The sequence below is a fragment of the Palaemon carinicauda genome, chromosome 34, assembly GCF_036898095.1.
Source record: "Palaemon carinicauda isolate YSFRI2023 chromosome 34, ASM3689809v2, whole genome shotgun sequence".
NCBI classification, from domain to species: Eukaryota; Metazoa; Arthropoda; class Malacostraca; order Decapoda; family Palaemonidae; genus Palaemon; species Palaemon carinicauda.
The window spans coordinates 14,807,371-14,823,985 of NC_090758.1; the positions used below are offsets into that span (position 1 = coordinate 14,807,371).

The following is a 16,615-nucleotide window of genomic DNA, read 5'->3' on the forward strand; positions in this document are numbered from 1 at the left end:
CAAAAAATATCTACCAAAGATAAGGAGGTGTATGTTGTATTTATCAAACTGGAGAAATCTTATGATAGAGTTGATAGGGAGGAGATGCTGAGTGTGATGAGGTTATAGGGAATTGAAGGAAGGTTGTTGTAATCAGTAAAGAGTTTATACATAGACAGTATAACGTGTATTAGAATAAGAAAAGAAGTGAATGATTGGTTTCCAGTGAGAGTGGGACTGAGACATGGATGTGTGGCATTGCCATGGTTATTCAACTTGTTTGTTGATGGAGTGGTAAAAGAGGGGAATATTCAAGTGCTTGGTCGAGGATTGAAGCTGATAGATGAGAGAGTTCATGAGTGGGATGTGAGTAAGTTGTCGTTTGTGCATGATGCGGTATTGGTTGCAGACTAAGAGGAGAAGCTGGGCTGAATAGTGACAGTTTGGGAAGGTAAGTGAGAGAAAGAGGTTGAGAGTTAATGTGGGTAAGAGTAAGGTTATGAAAGTCCTGAGAAAAGAGGGTGGTGCTAGATTGAATGTCTTGTTGAATGGAGAGTTACTTGAGGATGTAGATCAGTTCAAGTACTTGGGGTCTGTTGTTGCTGCAAATGGTCGGGCGGAAGCCGATGTACGTCAAAGATGGATGAAGGATATAAAGTGTTAGGGGCATTGAGGGGATTGGTGAAGAATAGATGGTTAAGAATGAATGTAAAGAAAGTTCTGTGTGATAAAGTTATTGTACCAACTGTGATGTATAAATTGGAGTTGTAGGAAATGAAAGTGTCGGAGAGGCAGAAATTGAATGTGTTCGAGATAGTGTCTGACGACTATGGCTGATATATCTCCATTGAGTAGGGTTAGGAACGAAGAAGTGAGGGTGAGAAGGGCTATAATAAATTAATTAAATACTAGAGTTGATATGAATACGTTAATATACTTTTGCCATAGAGTGAAAATGGAAATGGCTATTTGCTGAAGGTAATTAATGCAAGTGTTGATGGGAGATGTACAAGAGGAAGACCAAGGTTTGGGTGCATGGATGGGGAAAAGAAAGCTCTATGTGATAGGAGAATAGAAGTGAGAGAGGCAAAAGAGCGTTCTTGACATAGAACTGATTATGGAACAATTGTGATGTAGTACTGATAGCCCCTGCGGCTTCCTCTGGTTGCCTTGGTGACCACTGAGGTAGCAGCAGTATGGGTTTCGGTAAATAAAGCTTTATTTGTGGTGGGTATTGTGGAAGGGTGGTCTGTACCAACCAATCTAGGATGAATCCTTTGAGAAAAGAGAAGACAAGTCTCCTTTTATCCATTTTCTAAAGTCAGCTACTCTCAAAATTTAGGTAAGTGCCTAGGTAAATAGATAGAACGTAACCTCTATACGTCTTTGGAAACTCTGGCTGTTCTCCTCGTAGTTTGGCGTTTGCGTTCGCCTACTCTCTACCTATGCCTTCAATCTCCGCCAGACGTACGAGATTTCGAAATATAAGAGAAAAAGAATGTCTACATATATGCAAAAATAAACAAGTAAAGACGACTCCGTCAAACTCAGTCACGCAGACGATGCAGTGAAGATGACATCGTCATATAAAGACTGCTTTATCTTCATTATTTGTCAAAATAATTGGCTGAAACTTCTGGAGAGCATGTACGACATGTTTCTGCATACATAGATAAAATAATACTCCCCTTAAGCCTCTTAGACAATAGTGTCAAGGTGAGAGGGGGTGGTTGTACCAAGATAAGGCTTAAACACAAGCTAAGATAAGATAGCTTATCCTAATATGGCCAGGAATTGCACGGAACTCACAGGCTCCTTCTGTGCAAGTCGTTCTAAAGCAAACAGAAATTTCTCTCTTCCTTTTTATCTTCAGCCTTCCACTTTTCTCTGCCCTTTCATCCTCAGATTTTCGTTTATCCTTCCACTTTCCTTTTCATCTCGAGCACTTTCACTTTTCCTCCTCTTCTTTACTCTTTTCTCTTTACAAGAGAATTTTGAGTCTAGGTAAGAGGGGATGGTTGTACCAAGATAAGGTTTAAACACACGCTAAGCTATGCTAAACTAAGATAGATTAGCCTAATATGGCGAGGAATCGCAGTGAACTACCACTCACGGGCTGCCTAGGGCAAGAGCCCCTTCTGTGCAAGACATTCTGAAGCAGACAAACTTTTCTCTCTTTCTTTTCACCTTCAGCCTTTAATACATTATGTCTCTTCATTTTCTTCTTTACCAATCCACTGTTCTCTTCACTTTCCTCACAGCTTTTCCCTCTCCTCTTCCTTTTCCCCATGACATCGTTACCTATTACGGTCAGGGAACAAACGAACAAACAAACACAGGGAATGTATGAAAAGGAGAATAATTCCCTGTAGAGGCTAATTGTCTTCTCTAAGAGTATTTAACGTGAAATGCTCTGCTAATTACTATTATTATTATTACTTGCTAAGCTACAACCCTAGTTGGAAAAGCAGGATGCTCTAAGTCCAAGGGCAAGGAAGAGATGTGGTCCCTGACTGGACTCTGTGGAGACTGACTGGACTATCTAAAGGAGACATTGTTACAAACATTCTCTTGTGGAACTTCACCCAGCACGAGGGAAATCTTTTCCAGAATACACTTCATCATTATGATATAGATACAGAGAAAAGTTTCATATGTTTAATGAATACATGCATACAAATACCCATACACACTTTATATAGACATACATACTGTAATGTATACTATGTATATATATACATATATATATATATATATATATATATATATATATATATATATATATATAAATATACATACATATATATATACATATATATATATATATATTATATATATACATATATGTAGAAATGATATATATATATATATATATATATACAATTTATATATCCTTTTCTAAGTGGAGATACCTTAACATGGTGAAAGGGTTTGAGGATCGCCATGATCAACAAAGCTGTACTAGTCAGGCCCACCCATACTAAGTTGGTTTTCTATTAGCGATCAGCCGAAAGTCTCCCACCATCACTAATCCACAGTACAATAATCAGCATTGTGTTGAAAACTGGCAAAACCCCAGAGATGAATAAGGACATGTCTGCGGTCTTTGTCCTACAGTGGAATAGTAAAGGCTGCATTTGCTGTTGTTGTTGTTGTTATTGTTGTTGTGGATTGATTTTTTTTTTTATCTTATTTTTTGTTGTTTTCCAAATTCAGAGAGAGAGAGAGAGAGAGAGAGAGAGAGAGAGAGAGTGCGTGTCAGCGAGCGAGAGGTAGTTAGTGTATCGATGTTTGTTGTGAGAAAGACTGTTGTTATAAATGAGGTTGTTTGTTTATGTTTTTAGCCAGGTTATGACAGTGGTGATAGTCTTGGGCCAATGCTTATTTTGATCAACTGCAGCTAGAGGCAGTTGTGTGTCTGAATGCTGGACTATTATTACTATTATTATTATTATTTTCTACCAGCGTGGATGTGTTTTGTTCATTTCAACAGCCGTAATTCCTCCTTTGGGAAGATATTTTTTATGATTGACCAATTGTTGCTGACCTGGATTATGATTATGGTTTCCTTGCTCTGAAAGATTTCATTGATGTAGATGCCATAATAACCCAGCTGTCTAAAGGAGTTTCTGTTTGAATTATTAATGAGAAGGATTACGAAGATGAGGATGACTATGATGAATAGAGAATGAATAGGACTGGAAATGAGTATGAGTAAAACGAAGACATGTTTAATGAAAATGCAGACAACAAAGGACATGGGACCAAAGTTAAAAGAAGGATAACCATGTGATGTAGAGCTTTTGGTAAAACAAAATGAGATTGCGAAAGGTAAAATGCCACTTTCTCTAGAAAGAAAAATATTTTATCAGATGGTCCTAGCAGTAATAACTTATACATCAGAAACTTGGAGCCTTACTATAGCCTTCGACTTAGAACATAAGCTAGTTACAACTCAGAGAGTTATGGAAAGAATAATGATGATATTACCACAAATAGACAGAAAAAGAGTAACAAGGATACAAATGATAGCCTTGAAGGTTGTCATTATGCAATACAAAATTCAATAGCATGCCTATTAAGGCTAGAATTGAATTTAAGATTTGATTGCTTGGTCCCCTACCCTCAAGCTACTAGCGCTGCTGTAAGAGTTAGACATGCTGATGACCCATATAGACTATTCGAAATTAGTGTGAATCATGCACTTGGAGGAAGAACGTTTTGTTATGCTGCACCGAGACTCTTCAACGACCTTCCACTTGATGTCAAGAATAGAAAAAATGTGGCAGCTCTCAAGAAAAACCTGAAGACTTATCTCTTTGGAAAGTGTTATAAAAGTGATCTGAAAATACAAATGCTAGCGAATAACTGAAAAGATACAGAGAAAAACATAAACTGGAAAGAAATTATTTTCACACATCAAGGCTCGCCTGAACAAACTCTTAGTGTTTGATGGAGGGCGAGAAATAAACCCCTAAAAGTAAAGCCATCATCCAAATATCTGGAAATTGATCTGTGCACTAAAGTTGGAGGCTATTTTGGCTCAGAAGAAGAAAATTGATTTTGACCGGGGAGTAGAAATATATTCAAAACAGGTTTATAAAAACTGCAACAACCGACTGCTAAATTTACTTAAAAACCATGATCCTTGCCAGAAAATGTCTTTCCTAAACAGCTGTTTCGTACAATCTGCATCAAATTTTTGAGTTTTAAACTTATTTTTATTGACAATCTCCAATGTTTGAAGTATTCAATCATTTCTAATTGAATAATATAAATAAAGGCCTTTTATAGATTTAATCAATTTGTATTTGATAATAAATACATCTTTCTTTTTTGTATTTTCATATTCTTTATGGATTTTATCCTTTTGTACACATTTCTAAAAAAAATCTGGTATGAGTTGTCCTAGATATCAGTTGTCCTAGGTATCAGTTGTCCTAGGTATCAGTTGTCCTAGGTATCAGTTGTCCTAGGTATCAGTTGTCCTAGCATGCTTAAACCTATATCCCAGTCTAACAAGAAGGTCGGTCAATGAATTCATTGCATTGCAAGTGACATACTAAGTCAGTTGTTGGATAGAGTGAGGAGTGCTAATTATATTTTACAACTTGACGCTTCAAACGATAATTCTAGTTCTTAATGACTTACATTTATAAGATAAAGTTTCAATGGAAAACTGAATTAAGATATGAGCATTACGCTAAAAGGAAAGTTTTCAGGACATTGGATTAAAAACTTCCAGAGTTTGGACTTGATAGGTATTGTGAAGGTATATGCACAGATGTTGCTTGGAGCAATGTTGGGTAAGATGAAAGGACTAAAAGCAAAGGGACATACAAAGGAAAAGGATAACTCCTTACATAGATCAGGATGAACCAAATCCTAAGAATTAAAATAAACCAATAAAAAAAAAGTAGACAGACACAAATAAATAAAAAAAGCCCCAGAAAAGAAATAATCATGAAAACACAAGTCCCTCGGAGGCTGGAAAGAGAACTCACCTCCTGGAGGTCCACAAGGCATGATGTCACAGCAAAAAGCTGTTGGGTCTGCCCCAATCTTTTCACCTCCCACTGTACTTCACTTTAGCACTATCCCTTCCAGTCCTTACAATCCTAACTCCCCCCCCCCCAAACTACAATCCTAGTTGGAAAAGCAGGATGCTATAAGCCCAGGGGCTCCAACAGGGAAAATAGCCCAGTGAGGAAAGGAAACAAGGAAAAATAAAATATTGTAAGAAGAGCAGCAATATTAAAATAAATATCACTTTACAAACTATAAAAACTTTAACAAAACAAGAGGAAGAGAAATAAGAAATAAGATAGAACAGTGGGCCCGAGTGTACCCTCAAGCAAGAAAAATCTAACCCAAGGCAGTGGAAGACCGTGGTACACAGGCTATGGCACTACCCCAGATTAGAGAACAATGGTTTGATTTTGGAGTGTCCTTGACAGTGCAGTAAGAAGAATTGTTTGGTAATCTCAGTGTTGTCAGGTGTATGAGGACAGAGGAGAATATGTAAAGAATAGGCCAGACTATTCGGTGTGTGAGTGTGTAGGCAATTGGGAAAATGAACCGTAACCAGAGAGAAGGGTCCAATGCAGAACTGTCTGGCCAGTCAAAAGACCCCATATCTCTCTAGTGGTAGTATATCAAACGGTGGCTGGTGCCCTGGCCAACCTACTACATACCTAGCTGTAAAGGTAAATAATGAGTCTCCTCATGTACGTTTCACTCACTGTATTATTCACCCAGAATCTCTCGCTTGCAAAGACATTATTCCAGAGCTTAGAAAACTCTTTTTTTGATATATCAGACAAAATCATCAACTGTATGACCTCCTGTCCTTTGAATACCAGGGTATTTGCTTTGCTTGCAAACACAGGGCTCAGACCATGAAGACTTAATGTTGCTTCCCACAGGCAGAGGTCAGAGGTCAGAGACCTTTTCCAGAAGAAAAATCCCCCTATTCCTTCTTGCTTGTGGCCCTTAACTCGGTGGTTTCACGACTGACAGTGACTGGTTAGGAAAGATAGTGGATTTATCATGAAGTGAATCTTTCCAAACACAAATATTTTGTTATTGTTTCAGTAAATAAATGGAGCTGAAGATGGTAACACCGAAATGTTTCCTGAACTTTGAGAAATTTGAAGAAGAAAATTAATTATACCATGACAATTTGAAAGCACACTTTTAAAAAACCTTAATATTAATCAGAAATTCTCAATAAAAATATAATGTTCTCAGCCGTATTTCAGTAAAATACAGACGACTGTAATTTTTACCCTATTTTGTTATCATCTTTTACGGGGTGGTGACCGTAATATCACTCCTTTACGTCAATATATCCGTGTTTTAAAACGGTAAATGTATGGCAACATTTATTCCAGGATTTTTACCGTTTTTAGCAGCAATTTTTTAACAGTGTAATAATAGTTAATTATCTTCAACGTCTTACTGATCAGTTCAATACTTTTTAGAAGTTCAATACTTTTTAGACGTTCAATACTTCTTAGAAGTTCAATACTTTTTAGAAGTTTAATACTTTTTAGACGTTTAATACTTTTAGACGTTCAATACTTTTTTAGAAGTTCAATACTTTTTAGAAGTTCATTACTTTTTAGACGTTCAATACTTTTTAGAGGTTCAATACTTTTTAAACGTTCAATACTTTTTAGAAGTTTAATACTTTTTAGACGTTCAATACTTTATAGAAGTTCAATACTTTTTAGAAGTTCAATACTTTATAGACGTTCGATACTTTTTAGAAGTTCAATACTTTTTAGACGTTCAATCCTTTTTAGAAGTTCAATACTTTTTAGAAGTTCAATACTTTTTAGACGTTCAATACTTTTTAGAAGTTCAATACTTTTTAGACGTTCAATCCTTTTTAGAAGTTCAATACTTTTTAGAAGTTCAATACTTTTTAGAAGTTCAATACTTTTTAGACGTTCAATCCTTTTTAGAAGTTCAATACATTTTAGACGTTCAATCCTTTTTAGAAGTTCAATACTTTTTAGACGTTCAATCCTTTTTAGAAGTTCAATACATTTTAGACGTTCAATCCTTTTTAGAAGTTCAATACTTTTTAGACGTTCAATCCTTTTTAGAAGTTCAATACTTTTTAGACGTTCAATACTTTTTAGAAGTTCAATACTTTTTAGAAGTTCAATACTTTTTAGAAGTTCAATACTTTTTAGACGTTCAATCCTTTTTAGAAGTTCATTACTTTTTAGAAGTTTAATACTTTTTAGAAGTTCAATACTTTTTAGACGTTCAATCCTTTTTAGAAGTTCAATACATTTTAGACGTTCAATCCTTTTTAGAAGTTCAATACTTTTTAGACGTTCAATCCTTTTTAGAAGTTCAATACATTTTAGACGTTCAATCCTTTTTAGAAGTTCAATACTTTTTAGACGTTCAATCCTTTTTAGAAGTTCAATACATTTTAGACGTTCAATCCTTTTTAGAAGTTCAATACATTTTAGACGTTCAATCCTTTTTAGAAGTTCAATACTTTTTAGACGTTCAATCCTTTTTAGAAGTTCAATACATTTTAGACGTTCAATCCTTTTTAGAAGTTCAATACTTTTTAGACGTTCAATCCTTTTTAGAAGTTCAATACTTTTTAGACGTTCAATACTTTTTAGAAGTTCAATACTTTTTAGAAGTTCAATACTTTTTAGAAGTTCAATACTTTTTAGAAGTTTAATACTTTTTAGAAGTTCAATACTTTTTAGACGTTCAATACTTTTTAGAAGTTCAATACTTTTTAGAAGTTTAATACTTTTTAGAAGTTCAATACTTTTTAGACGTTCAATACTTTTTAGAAGTTCAATACTTTTTAGAAGTTTACTCAAGAAAAGTATAGTTGGATACAAATGTCATTCGCTGCTCCGGGAAATTCCTTATCACCTGACTTTGAATGGATAGAACTTTATATAGAACTTTATGATAGAACCTTTAGTTAGATCTTTATATAGAACCTTATGATAGAACCTTATATAGGACCTTTCATAGAACCTTATGACAGAACCTTATATAGGACCTTTCATAGAACCTTATGACAGAACCTTATATAGGACCTTTCATAGAACCTTATGACAGAACCTTATATAGGACCTTTCATAAAACCTTATGATAGAACCTTACATAGGACCTTTCATAGAACTGGTTGGATAGATAGAAATTTAGGATAGAACCTTAAGTAGAGGTTTATATATTGTAGAACCTTATTATAGAACCTTAAGATATGACCTTATATAGAACCTGATGATAGATCCTTGTGATAGAACCTGATGATAGATCCTTGTGATAGAACCTCATAAAGAACCTTATGTAGAACCTCATGATAGAACCTTATGATAGAACCTTATATAAACCTTATGATAGAACCTTAAGATGGAACCTTATATAGAACCTTAAGATGCAACTTTATGATAGAACCTAATAATAGAACCTTATATAGAACCTTATTAAAGAACCTTAAATAGAACCTTATAAATGAACCTCATGATAAAACCTCAAGATAGAACCTAATAATAAAACCTTATAATAGAACCTTATATAGAACCTTATTAAAGAACCTTATATAGAACCTTATAAAAGAACCTCATGATAGAACCTCAAGATAGAACCTAATAATAAAACCTTATATAGAACCTTATAAAACGAACCTTATGATAGAACCTCATGAAAGAACCTAATAATAGAACCTTATATAGAACCTTATAAAGAACCTTATAATAGAACCTTATGATAGAACCTAATAATCGAACCTTATATAAAACCTTATAATAGAACCTAATAATAGAACCTTATGATAGAACCTCATGATAGAACCTAAAAATACAACCTTATATAGAACCTTATAATAACCTTATAATAGAACCTATGATAGAACCACGAGTAGAACCTTATATAGAACCCGTAAAGAACCTTATACAAGAAACTCGTATCGAACCTATGATAGAACCTTATAATAGAACCTTAAGATTGGACCTTATGTAGAACCTTATATTGAACCTCATGATAGAAACTTATATAGAACCTCATAAAGATCCTTATGATAGAACCTCATATAAAATCTTATAATAGAACCTCATAAAGAACCTCGAATAGAACCTATGATAGAACCTTATAATAGAACCTTAAGATTGGACCTTATGTAGAACCTTATATTGAACCTTGTATGAATAGAACCTTATGATAGAACCTTATATAGAACCTCATAAAGAACCTTATAATAGAACCACATGTAGAACCTTGAGATAGAACCTCATAAAGAACCTTATGATAGAAACTTATAATAGAACCTCAGGATAGAACCTCATAAAGAACCTTATTTTGAACCTTATAATAGAACCTCATAAAGAACCTTACATTGAACCTCACATCTCAAATATGAATCAACCACATACATTGAGTTCTGAATCCCAATCTCAAAAGAGGAATTTCTTGGCTTTAATCAAAACCAGACCTGAATATCTGAACACCTTTCGGATGGACCTCTGTGAAAAATACCATTGAATTAAACAAGGTTAAATTATAATGGGGTTTTAAACTGATTAAGACTGAATAAACAGTTTATTTTTCTCTCTCATGCGTATACATGTATACTGTTTATATACATACACATACACACAATATATATATATATATATATATATATATATATATATATATATATATATATATATATATATATAAGTGTGTGTGTATGTGTGTGTGTGATTGTCTGTGTTTATATGTATGTATGTGTGCGTGTGTGAGTATACGTGGATGGATATACAGTTCTCTTGCTAGAGAGAGAGAGAGAGAGAGAGAGAGAGAGAGAGAGAGAGAGAGAGAGAGAAAGATTTCAACTTGTAAAATGCCTGATGGGGCACTCTGAACTTTACAAGCTAAGGAGAGAGAGAGAGAGAGAGAGAGAGAGAGAGAGAGAGAGAGAGAGAGAGAGAGAGAGAGTGTGTGTAACATTGCCCCCAGCAATTTCCTGTCCATAAAGATAACGGTTCTGTCGGATCCCATGACGTCACACGAAATGGACAGGTGCTGTAGAGCTGGTAGACAGAAATCCTTCGAGAGCACGTCCTTTGGGAAGGTCCTGACGGAGGGGGACAGCTTCCCACTCCAGGGAAACAGGGGTATACAGGACCTAGAGAACACTGCTCTGAAAAATCAGTTTTTTCATGTCAGTGCCCTCAGGAGGGGCGTCCCCCTCGGGAAGGGGATGTCCCTCGGGAGAAGTAGGTGAGAAGGCCTCATGTGATTGGTAAGGCAGACAAGGGCGGGGCTAGTGGGCGTGGTCCGCCCGTATATAAACCTCAGCTTGTGCTGGCCAAGACACGGCACACACATCACCCTATCGTCATGAAGACTTTGGTGAGCTAAGCATCAGTTCTCAATACATTCTCATACACTTGAGAAGAGTTCTCGTTATTCACTAGTGAAAAAAAAAGGTTCATTCATTAGCTCTTCATTCAGCTATACAATGTTCTCATACATTCGTTGTTTATTTATTGAAATGTGACATCGTTTGTGAAATATGAATCCATCAATTTTATTATATATCTAAAAGTTTCTTGAATGAATTTATAAAATCTTCTCATACATTTTTTATATTCATTATATAAACAGTTATTCAATAGTGAATGTGAATGTGACATTTAAGTGAATTATTCATATAAATTCATTTCCATGAATTCATACAATCTTTGAATACATTCAGTTTTTCAATGGTGGAATTTTCTCATAAATTCTCAGATTTTTTTTCGTAAAAAATACAACTATACAAAGATAGTATTCTTGTATACACTTATTCAATTTTATTATACATTCATATGTTTTCTAATACATCCATACATTCTTTTTATACATTTACACATCGACACATAAGCCAAGTCAACCTTGTGATTGTGATATTCTAAAATAGATTGTATAGTTATTTATATCTGTAATTCATCATCATCATCATCCCCTCCTATGCCTATTGACACAGAGGGCCTCAATTAGGTTTCGCAGTAGTCTCTATCTTGAGCTTTTAAAGCAATACTTCTCCATTCATCATCTCCCACTTCATGCTTCATAGTCCTCAGCCATGTAGGACCCCATAAGGCCTACATATTTGTAATTCACAGGATAACAAATTCTTGCACTCAAAATCTATTACAGAGTCTAAACCCTTAACGTACATTTTGCAAATGCTTTCCTTTGGTATATAGTCATCATACATTTATATACACTATGCTAAAAAGTATATCATACATTCAATATCTCTACAAATATATGTTATATAAGCTTCAAGTCTTGTACTGTAAATATTAAGATGTTATTGGCGATAATCTTGAAAATATATTTAGGATTTAATACTTGAAAAAGAAAAAGATGTTGATAATTTATTCGAAATGTTCTGCCATACATTTATGGCTATTGGCATACTAACTATGTCATACAAATATGCAAATATATATAATTTCAGTGAAAATCTGAGATAGTATTATTCCAATACAATCGATGTAACTCTGAATGGATTCATGAAATATTAAGGGAGTGAATTTCCATTCGCAGGTGATAGCAGCTTTGGTGATCGCAGCGGTAGCCACACCGCTACCAGATGACCGCGACTGGGAGGCTAGGTCAGTCCCAGGCAAGGTTCGTGCGGTGCACACTGGGCTCCACCATGGGGCAGTTAGCTACATCGCCGTCCCAACTGTCCACAACGTTGCTGTGCCCGTTCACCACTACCAGACTTCTTACGCCGTAAGCGGAGGACCCGTCCCAACCCCGGAGGTTCAGCAAGCAACAGCTGCTTTCATGGCTGCATGGAACGCTGCCGCTGCTAGAGCCTCAAAGATCCAATCGGCCCTCGTGAAGAGCGGTTCTCAAGGTCACTATGTTTTGCAAGTGCCTCAGCAGGTTCAGGCCACACATGAAGTACAGAGAGCAACATCTGAATTCATGGCTGCCTGGAACGAGGCTGCCAGGCGAGCTTCAACAGTCAAACATGCCGTTTACAGCGCGCCCCAACCGGTTCAGGAGACTGCCGATGTCAAGAAAGCAACAGAAGAATTCATGGCAGCTTGGGAAGCTGCAGCCCGTCAGGCATCGACCATCAAGACAGCTGTTTCTTACACAGGAACTCCCCAACAAGTTGATCACACAGATGAGGTCAAGAAAGCAACAGCAGAATTCATGGCTGCTTGGGAAAAAGCCGCCGCTCGTGTACCAAAGATTGAATCGACCATGTATTCTATCTCTGGAACTGTAGCTTCCCCTAACTATCAGCACACTGCTGGATCTACTCCCCAGTTCACTCCTTCAGTTGAACAAGCCACTGCTGAATTCATGAAGGCCTGGAATGCTGCTGCTGCCGCAGCTGCAGCTGCCCCTGATGTCAACATAATAATGGGAGCTGGTTCTGCACATTCAGGTTCTCACTCTGTATCCTACCAGTCACCTGCTGCTGTCTCATACACTGCTGTTTCTCTCTCTGATCTGTCTAAGCCTGTTGAACCCACCCCCGAAGTACAGAGAGCTACAGCTACCTTCATGGCTGCCTGGAACAAGGCTGCTGCTCAGGCAACTGCAATCAGGTCAACTCTTACTAGGAGCTCTTCTGCTGGACATTACACCGTCACCATACCAAAGCAAGTCGAAGCCACTGAAGAGGTAAAAAGAGCAACTGCTGCTTTCATGGCTGCCTGGAATGAAGCTGCTGGACGTGCATCAACTGTCGAACATGCTATCTACAGCGTACCTCAGCCAGTTAGAGAAACTGAAGATGTCCGAAGAGCTACCGCCGAATTCATGTCTGCCTGGGAGGCTGCTGCCCAACAAGCATCTGCTATGAGACAAGCTATCTCTTACTCAGGAGTTCCCCAGCAAGTTGATCACACTGATGCAGTAAAAAAGGCTACTGAAGAATTCATGGCTGCCTGGGAAGAGGCTGCCGCTCGGGTGCCCAAAATTGAGTCAACCATGTACACACTCTCTGGAACAGTAGCAGCTCCCGGCTCTCACCACACTGTTGGATCTGCACCCCAGTTCACTCCATCTGTAGAACAAGCCACAGCTGAATTCACAAGGATCTGGAATGCTGCAGCCAAGGCTGCTGCCGATGCTCCTGATGTGAACATCATTATGGGAGCTAGCTCTCTCCCTTCTACCTCCCACTCTGTTACTTACCACGCAGCTGCTCCTGTTGTTGCCCACGCTCCTGCCTCTGTCTCATACACTGCTGCTTCTCTTTCTGATCTTTCTAAGCCTGTTGAACCCACCCCTGAAGTACAGAGAGCTACTGCTGCCTTCATGGCTGCATGGAACAAGGCTGCTGCTCAGGCAACTGCAATCAGGTCAACTCTTACTAGGAGCTCTTCTGCTGGACATTACACCGTCACCGTACCAAAGCAAGTCGAAGCCACTGAAGAAGTTAAGAGAGCAACTGCTGCTTTCATGGCTGCCTGGAATGAAGCTGCTGGACGTGCATCAACTGTCGAACATGCTATCTACAGTGTACCTCAGCCAGTAAAACAAACTGAAGAAGTCCGAAGAGCTACTGCCGAATTCATGTCCGCCTGGGAGGCTGCTGCCCAACAAGCTTCTGCTATGAGACAAGCTATCTCTTACTCAGGAGTTCCCCAGCAAGTTGATCACACTGATGCAGTAAAGAAGGCTACTGAAGAATTCATGGCTGCCTGGGAAGAGGCTGCTGCTCGGGTGCCCAAAATTGAGTCAACCATGTACACACTCTCTGGAACAGTAGCAGCTCCCGGCTCTCACCACACTGTTGGATCTGCACCCCAGTTCACTCCATCTGTAGAACAAGCCACAGCTGAATTCACAAGGATCTGGAATGCTGCAGCCAAGGCTGCTGCCGATGCTCCTGATGTGAACATCATTATGGGAGCTAGCTCTCTCCCTTCTACCTCCCACTCTGTTACTTACCACGCAGCTGCTCCTGTTGTTGCCCACGCTCCTGCCTCTGTCTCATACACTGCTGCTTCTCTTTCTGATCTTTCTAAGCCTGTTGAACCCACCCCTGAAGTACAGAGAGCTACTGCTGCCTTCATGGCTGCATGGAACAAGGCTGCTGCTCAGGCAACTGCAATCAGGTCAACTCTTACTAGGAGCTCTTCTGCTGGACATTACACCGTCACAGTACCAAAGCAAGTCGAAGCCACTGAAGAAGTTAAGAGAGCAACTGCTGCTTTCATGGCTGCCTGGAATGAAGCTGCTGGACGTGCATCAACTGTCGAACATGCTATCTACAGCGTACCTCAGCCAGTTAGAGAAACTGAAGAAGTCCGAAGAGCTACTGCCGAATTCATGTCCGCCTGGGAGGCTGCGGCCCAACAAGCTTCTGCTATGAGACAAGCTATCTCTTACTCAGGAGTTCCCCAACAAGTTGATCACACTGATGCAGTAAAGAAGGCTACTGAAGAATTCATGGCTGCCTGGGAAGAGGCTGCCGCTCGTGTGCCCAAGATTGAGTCAACCATATACACCATTTCTGGAACAGTACCAGCTCCTGGCGCTCACCACACTCTTGGATCTGCTCCACAGTTCACACCATCTGTTCAACAAGCCACCGCTGAATTTACAAGGGCTTGGAATGCTGCAGCTGCTGCTGCAGCAGCTGCTCCTGATACCAACATTATCATGGGTAGCTCCCGTACCTCATCCCACCACGCATCAGCTTCAGCTACTTACTCTACAGGTTCAGCTCACACCTATAGTTCATCAGTACAGGTCGGTGCTCCTCAGCCAGTTCAGCCAACTCCAGAAGTACAAAGAGCCACAGCTGCTTTTATGGCTGCTTGGAATGCAGCTGCTGAAAGGGCAAACAAAATTCAGACAAAATTGTACAAAGCTTCTGGCTCAGCACACCAAGCTCACATTCCCCAACAAGTTTCAGACACAGATGCTGTAAGGAAAGCAACTGAAGAATTCATGGCAGCATGGAATGCTGCAGCTCGTCGTGGAGTAGTCGTGGAACAAGCCATTTCAACTCTTCCTCAACAGGTTCAAGAAACTGCCGACGTCAAACAAGCCACAGCTCAGTTCATGTCTGCATGGCATGCTGCAGCCCAACAGGCCTCTGCTATCCACAATGTTCTCCCTTCTGCCAGTGCCTACGCATCCCATCAACCTGTAACTGCTACTGCAGAGGTCAGGAAAGCCACAGATGACTTCATGGCTGCCTGGAATAAGGCTGCAGCCACAGTTCCAAAGATTGAATCCACCATGTATTCCCTTTCTGGTACTGGTGCCATCAGTGGAGTTTCAGCTCCAGTACCTGTGGTCGACACCCCTGAGGTAACAGCAGCCAGGGAGGCCTTCATGAACACCTTCCGCCAGGTTGAGGCTGCTGCTCTCCGTACCTCCGTCAGGAGAGGACTTCTACCAGCACCCACAGTTCTAGCTGCCGCACCTGTACATACGGTAGTGTACAGTGCTGCCGCGCCTGCTCAAGGGTACACTTTCGACGGCCGCTTGTTCGCACCCGTTGCTGGTCTTCCGCAATACGTAAAACCTTGCACATGTTAGTGACCTTTTCTAGATCAGATTAAGATGTCTTGGTGAATCTGTCTATACTTTAAGATATAAAATTTTATGTAAATACGATAAACAAAGAGAAAGAATTGAATTTTCCAAATGCCTTTTTCTCATCACCTAATCTATATAAACCAATGATCTGTTTAATTATTCAAGTGAATACTGTTTTGGAGTATTCAAAACAATGGGGCCTTATTCATTAAGGAAAGTTTTTTCAAAAAGCCTTCTTAAAATTTCAAGATTTGAGCATTCAAATTTACTAATTTCAGATGGATGACTGAAGTTATCTTGATAGTTTTAAGCAAGAAGTGGAAAGTCAGAATGAATAAGGTTGATATTAAAATAGACTTACCTAAATAACATATATACTCTAGAAACCATTGGAAGATATTTGTAAATTCTGTTATAGAGAATAAAGTTTTCTCCTTAATCATTGCATATTGTTCAAACTAAATCCATCAGTTATTAGATATGATGAAAACTATTCTTACCTTGAGCATAAAAGTATATAGTACCTTTCAGATTTTATTGAATGAAAGAAGGCTACCCATTATCTGGATTTCATTTTGGGCCCAAT

At 38.5% G+C, this 16,615-nt stretch overlaps 2 protein-coding genes across 2 annotated transcripts; one reads left to right on the forward strand and one right to left on the reverse strand.

The window, feature by feature from the left end:
* Nucleotides 1–7,226: 7,226 nt before the first annotated feature.
* On the reverse strand, nt 7,227–8,648 carry LOC137626723 (golgin subfamily A member 6-like protein 4). The gene is made up of 2 exons (XM_068357731.1): nt 8,635–8,648; nt 7,227–8,322 (listed from the first exon to the last, which is right to left on the reverse strand). Exons 1-2 carry the CDS (start codon nt 8,646–8,648, stop codon nt 7,227–7,229), a joined length of 1,110 nt encoding a protein of 369 aa, XP_068213832.1.
* A 2,129-nt stretch (nt 8,649–10,777) lies between these two features.
* Nucleotides 10,778–16,127, forward strand: LOC137627092 (pneumococcal serine-rich repeat protein-like). The gene is made up of 2 exons (XM_068358102.1): nt 10,778–10,866; nt 12,052–16,127. The coding sequence occupies exons 1-2, from the start codon at nt 10,855–10,857 to the stop codon at nt 16,027–16,029; spliced, it is 3,990 nt and encodes a 1,329-aa protein (XP_068214203.1). The 5' UTR covers nt 10,778–10,854; the 3' UTR covers nt 16,030–16,127.
* The last annotated feature ends 488 nt before the right edge of the window (nt 16,128–16,615 follow it).